This window comes from Aphis gossypii, unplaced genomic scaffold, assembly GCF_020184175.1.
Source record: "Aphis gossypii isolate Hap1 unplaced genomic scaffold, ASM2018417v2 Contig00734, whole genome shotgun sequence".
In the NCBI taxonomy this organism is placed as follows: domain Eukaryota; kingdom Metazoa; phylum Arthropoda; class Insecta; order Hemiptera; family Aphididae; genus Aphis; species Aphis gossypii.
The window spans coordinates 43,545-50,483 of record NW_026083256.1 but is presented as its reverse complement, the minus strand read 5'-3'; the positions used below and the strand labels follow the sequence as shown (position 1 = coordinate 50,483).

At 26.8% G+C, this 6,939-nt stretch overlaps 1 protein-coding gene across 1 annotated transcript; it reads left to right on the top strand.

Annotated features, from left to right (window-relative positions):
• Positions 1 to 4,034: 4,034 nt before the first annotated feature.
• On the top strand, positions 4,035 to 5,230 carry LOC126555175 (putative nuclease HARBI1; the record flags this gene model as incomplete). Its single annotated transcript, XM_050210133.1, has 5 exons — positions 4,035 to 4,165; positions 4,240 to 4,399; positions 4,515 to 4,659; positions 4,770 to 4,914; positions 4,978 to 5,230. Coding segments are annotated over exons 1-5 (834 nt in total), but the record flags the coding sequence as incomplete, so codon positions are not given.
• Between the last annotated feature and the right edge of the window lie 1,709 nt (positions 5,231 to 6,939).

Genomic DNA, 6,939 nt, shown 5'->3' with positions numbered 1-6,939 from the left:
AATATGTAAATAAACATTTGTAAATATGTAAATAATCATTTGTAAATATGTAAATACACATTTGTAAATATTGTACTTTTATAAAAAAAAAAAAACATATATCATTGTAAAATCAATATATTCGTCACTCCATTCAGAATCTAAAAATTTACTTGGAAAATCGTATAAAATCAGGCTTGGGAGTTGGAGCTTTGTAAGTGATATGAGTGCATTCCTGAGTGCATTTACTATCGTTCTGTAGTGTTTTTGTATACATCAAGTCCAAACAACGGCCGTCCGACAGGTCAGTATTACATTTACCGCTGGCTTGCATTGCAATCTAGCGGTAAGCCAGGAGTTAACCAGTTCTAAAAATCGTATAACATCAGGCTTTGGACTTAGAGCTTTGAGAGTGGTATGAGTCTATTCCTGAGTGCATTTACTATCGTTCTGTAGTGTTTTTGTATACATCAAGTCCAAATGACGGCCGTCCGACAGGTCAGTATTACATTTATTTGGGAAACAGATCAAAAAATAATATTTTCAGTTATAAGGCTTGGACGACGTTTATGACATATAAAAATAAAGAAAAATAATTAACATTTAATTAATATATATTTATTTTATTTAATTACTTTAACTTAATTTTCACAAAATTTTATATTAAAAAAAAAAACAATTTCTGTTTTGAAAGTTTTAATAATTGAATAATTACTTAGACATTTTCTTATATTATATTATTGAAAAAAAAACTAGATACATATATTATAAGTGCCATTAAACTAGAATTTTGGTATTGTAATAAAATGTTGATTTGCCATGTATGATTATAACAAGATACTACTATTACTATATCTGTGAATTTTTTTTTAGATGTATTGAGGACCAACATCAAATACAAAACTACCAGAAAAAGTTATTGATAATGATATAGGAACATGGCTAGCTCATGCACATTTTAGGAGTGTTAAAAAATTAAACAAAACTATTTAATATGTATTAATAATTATTTATATATAGATATCATAATTATTTATTCAGGGGTTGTTCTTTTTAAAAAAATGTTATTACATAGTTATACAATATTGACCAATGGAGTCAATTTTAAATAAAATAAAATCATTAAATAAGAATATATACTCGTATCATATTGTACTCGTACTAAATAAGTCTCTTAATATTTTTAAAACAACAGAAATATAATATTATTATTATGTTTCTTAAAAGATTAAGTATTGATACGACAATATATAAACAATATTTTGGCAATATTAGAATAACATTAATATATTAAAAAAATATTACAGCAATGTTAACTAATAATATTAGAATAACATTAATATATTAAAACAATTTTACAGCAATGTTAACTATTAATATTGTGATAACATACTTATGGCGGCCAAAAAAGACGTCATAATGTTATTATAATATTATATAAATCAAAATAAATCAAAAATTAATTTTATGATAGCATTGATATTTTTTATTATAGTTTGTGGTAATATTGTTATAAAGTAAATTGCTGTTCCAAATAAATATTTCAAGTGGCATAGTTACACAGCATATTAATCTGGTATCTCTTTTTAATATATATTCCTTTATTATTTCACACTAATTATATTATACGTTTTTCTATAGATAATCAGTTCATAATGTATAAAGCAAAACTATTATCAATCTGCAAACAAACGGAGGCACCTTATTCATGATTTCAACTGAAAACATTTTTAATATAGACTATATGTTCTGTAACGAGTGAACTAAGGAATAAATTTGTAAAGGTGTGTGTAAAAAAAACAGCAATTGCATCGCATAAGTCATAAAATATAATCATATTATATTCACATAACTGTTTCATACAACTATTAATATGTTATTCAAAATGTTTTGAAACTTTTTTTTATAACCCAAGTTGAATTGATATGCGTTAATAATTAAATTTTTTTCACGGTAGTTGGTACATTCTTGTAATATTAAGAATATATATGTAATTTATTCTTGAAAATTTAAGCATTATATGATATTATTAAAATTTAATGACAAATTATTCATAACATAAAAATATTCATACCAACAATACATAATGATGTATGTCAACAGACATCAAACTTATTATGTAACTAAAGTTAAAAATGTAATAATATAGTATGACGCAATTGTATAATACAACCAATTGTAGCTACAAAAATCTCTAGAATTTTGATCATGAAAAATCTTTAATTTTACTAAAAATTTTACAAAAACACAATGTTTTATGTTTGTTTGTTTTTTTTGTTTAAACAGAGAATATACTAACACTATTTTTTGACAAGCCAGCTACTATACGTCTGCCTTGTATGGTTATGCCGGGTAAGGGACATAGATCCAAAATATTGTCAGTAACCTTGAAATCGTTAACATTTTTCTTCTTATTAACATTGAATACTTTGATGGTACCGGATCCTTCATCATAACAACACACTAGTGAGTCATCGTTGTATCCACCGCTTGATGGAACCAAGCACGGACGATATAATTGTGTTGACTTATCTCCACCTTAAAGTATTACAAGCATATTTTAATATATATATAAGATAATAACATCATGAATAATTATTAAAAATGCATTTTAAATATTAATTATAAACAACAAAAACGAACAATAATACTTAGTATAATTTTGTCAAAACCAAGCATAAAATGTGACCACTTGAGTTAATATAGGTCCTTCTTCATCAAAATCAGCAAATTTAGACACAATATGTCTACTTGTCTTGAAGGGACCATAAGGTCTAGCAGATGTTAGGACTAGATTTGATTGACAATGCATTTCTGAACCGCATTCAAAAAGAACGAGAAGATTATATTGGTGTCGGTACGAAACAAAGAAAAAAGAAATTACAAGTTTCACCCGGTGACAGTATTTCAATTGAAGAATTTCGAAAATCACACGAAAACCCAGGACCTTCAAATGAAACACCTAGACCAAAAAAGAAGAAAAAGCAAGCTGCGTTGTCTTTCTCGAGCGAATCAGATACAGACGGTAAAGAAATTTTTTTAAGTGACATCGATGATGTTGATCTTGATCTTGATAGTGACAGCGTGGATGTTGATAACCTTGATAGTGCTGTCACCGAGGCTAAAGAAGAAGAACAAGCTTCAAATTACAACGTTGGCGATTTTGTAATTGTAACATTTGAAAAAAAAAACTTTCCTGGTCGTATTACATCAGTATTCGATAAAGGCGCCAAAGTAGACTGTATGGAGAAGTTTTCAAAACAGTGGAAGTGGCCAGAAAAAAAAGATTGTATTGACTACGAGTGGTGCGACATAAACCGCAAAATTCAACCACCGAAATTATGTAAACGCAATTTTTTTAGAGTACCAGAACTCGAAGAATTTGTCTGATAACCTTTTATCTTTATTTTTTATATTTATTACTAAAGAATCATTTTTATTTGTAATTACTACATAACTACATGTATTTTCAAAGATAATAAATTTTGTTATTCCTTAAAATGCTGTTCTACTCGTTATTTTAGCTTGTTTTACCGTAAAAATTGGTTTAATTTCATCTCAAGAACTTGCTGATTAACTCTGCATAGGCTAACATTAGCCCAAATAAATGAGAACGGGAATATATAAGGAAATTTGGAGGCGGGCTAAAGTTACCCCATTGCCGGGAAACATTAGCCCAATTTTTTTCATAAATGTTTTATACTTAAAAACTTAGAAAATTAAAAATTAGATTCTGCAAAAGGCTTGTCTAGACCCACACATTTATGTACATATTTATTTTTTTTTTTTTCTTAAGTGAAACCTACCTAAATTTAGCCCGAAAGTTTAAAAATGCTAAAAAATGGTACAAAGTTTCCCCGTGTTACGGTACTAAAGTAAGTACATATTCATTATTCTACTTGAAGGCGATTTTGTTTTATGTTTTTCCTGATTTCAGTTAATTTTTTATTATTATATATTGCTATAAATATGATTTATTTATTATTTAGATTTTTGTAACTTTGAATTTTTTGGCTACGGGATCATATCAGTCCCCTATTGGTAACAGCCGATTTATGGATCTATCACAACCAACAGTATCCCGTTGCATAAGTGAGGTTGTGGCTGCACTTAATCAACCCGAAATATTTAACCTATGGGTTAAATTTCCAAAAAATGTTAATGAACTTACTGAAATCCGTAATGGGTAATTAATTTTTTTTTTTTTTTTAATTTGGCAAATTCGAGGATATTTTTAATAATTTTGTACTACCTATCTAGTTTTTACAGAGATACAGGATTTCCTGGCGTTATTGGCTGTATTGACTGTACGCACGTAGCAATTGTACCTCCTTCATCAAATTTAAACTTGGATGAAAACCAGCATCCTGAGTATATATATGTAAACCGCAAAGGATATCATTCAATCAATGTCCAATTGGTATGTAATACGCATGGCTTTATGAAAATATGTTCATAAACCATTCAAATAAATAAAGATATTCATTATAATGCTTATATTACCTATAATTATATATTATTAATTTATTCTTTAGATTTGTGATTCTAAGTTAAAGATATTGAATGTAAACGCACTATTCCCGGGCAGTACTCACGATATTCATGTATGGAATAACAGTTCTGTGTTACCAATATTGCAAGAATTGCACAGACGCAATTATAATGATTTTTATTTATTAGGTAAAACAAATTTCTCATAAGTGATAACTGATAAGTATTATATTATATTAAGTATTATATTAATTAATATAATTTAGTGTATTGTTATTAACTTAATAATATATTATCAGGTGATTCTGGATACCCTTTGCGTCAATGGCTACTAACACCAATATCAAATCCTACCACTGAAGCCGAGGCATTTTATAATAAAAGGCAAATGTCAACTAGGAGCGTAATTGAACGATGCAATGGAGTTTTAAAAATGCGATTTAGGTAAGATTTTTTAAAATTTATTTTTTCACCTAATTTTGACAAATATATTTATTAATTTTTTAGATGCTTGTTAAAAGATAGGACCTTACACTACAAACCAGAGAAAGCATCTTCTATTATAAATGCTTGTATAGTGTTGCACAATATGTGTATCACAAACAACATTGAGCTGATTGATGAATCTGATATCCAAGGGCTTGATGATTTGGGTATGATAGAAAATGAAGATAACTTGGCTGATTTTAACAACAGAAACATAGATTTAAGTCTAGGAAGACAACAAAGAAATAATGTAATAAGATATTTATCACAAAGAAATGTTTATTAAATATAGTATTATTATAACTATCTTGTCTTAATGTCCTATCAGAAGATAATCTGCCGTACCTATACATAGTGTTACTTAATACTAATTGAAGTGTCACCTAAGCACAGTCCCTCGAAATTGAGTCCTTTATGGGATAACCGTCACGGTGTATCGATTTATGTTATTTTTAAAATTCAATTTTAAATATATAAAGTATAGATAAAAGTCTATATTATGTACTTATTAAGTATGAATAAATATTCAAACTTATCGATTTTGTGCAATTTGCCGATGAAGATAAAATAATAAACTTAACAGTACTAACAGGTATTATTAAGAAAACCCTACTTGTTTTAATTGTTTTCTCCTCTCCAACTTTACAAAGGATACTACAGGTAGGTAATTATTAAAGGAACTATTTACTGTACTTATGTAAATATTTTACATTATAATAATTGTACGGTGAAATAAATATGCTACTCATATATGCTACTCGTATAAATCTTTATTATTAACAATAACAAAAAACAAAATAAAATGTGTAACCTTCTGGTAAAATAAATAACTTCTAAAACTATAAGTTTAAAATTTTAGTTTAATTGAATAGCAATATTTTCCCATCTCTGTTGGGCGATCTTATGTGTGAATGTTTTAGTAAATTTACTCGAACACAATTGCGGATCATTGGCCATCTGATCAACCAAAAACTTCATTTGGTTATGAGTTGGTCTTATTCTAGACATTATGAGTATTAGATAGTATTATTATTTACTTATAACAAATTAACAAACAAATAAATGTAAATTTTAAAACATTTAAAGATGGTAGGTAACAAATAACAACCAAAGTTTTTGATTTTATAAATTTAATTTATCATTGATAACATTCAGTGATAAAGGAATAAAATAATAATTAATAGAATTTTCCAGTTTGTTTGAGGTTAAAATCTAGATTTGTGTTGTCACCATAGTGGTTCATTTGATAAACTTTATCGCATTCCATAAGTGATAAAATCTTATCGATTTCAATTCAAGAATACCAATTGTATGTCGCATGCGATAAACATTAGTCACAGTCGATAAAATGTATGACTTTTGTCGCATGCGAGAATTAGTCGTATGATTTCAAGAATCGGCCCACAGATAGTACAAAAAAAACGAGCTAAAAAACATTCAATGCAAGTATTAAAATATAAATTGTTAGTAATATTATCCAACTTTAATAATATACTTTACAATTATATTTCGAGTAGAGAAAAAAATCAATTGATATTATTATTCCATTGATATTTACGGTCATTCAACTTAACTTGATTTTTTTTACATTTCAATAATAATTATTTTTCAGAAATTCTAAACGAAAAAAAACTGATGTAGTGGCAACGATTAATGATTCAGATAAACGTCTTTATTGCTTATGTAATCAAGTAGCGTATGGTAAAATGATTGGTTGTGATAATAGCAAGGTAGGTATAATTAAGTATATTAAGTATATTTTAGTTTAATAATAACCATTTTGCTGAAATAATTTTAATTTTGTTAATTCAACAATATATATATATGCGTTAAATTAATAATGATAAAATTAACAAAATTCTAAATTATTTTAACAAAAAGCAGATCAAATAGGTATATTATTGATACTAAGATGAAATATTAGTTAAACTTAAAACAAAATTAATAAATAAAATAATTGATCAATTCTTATTTTAACAAATA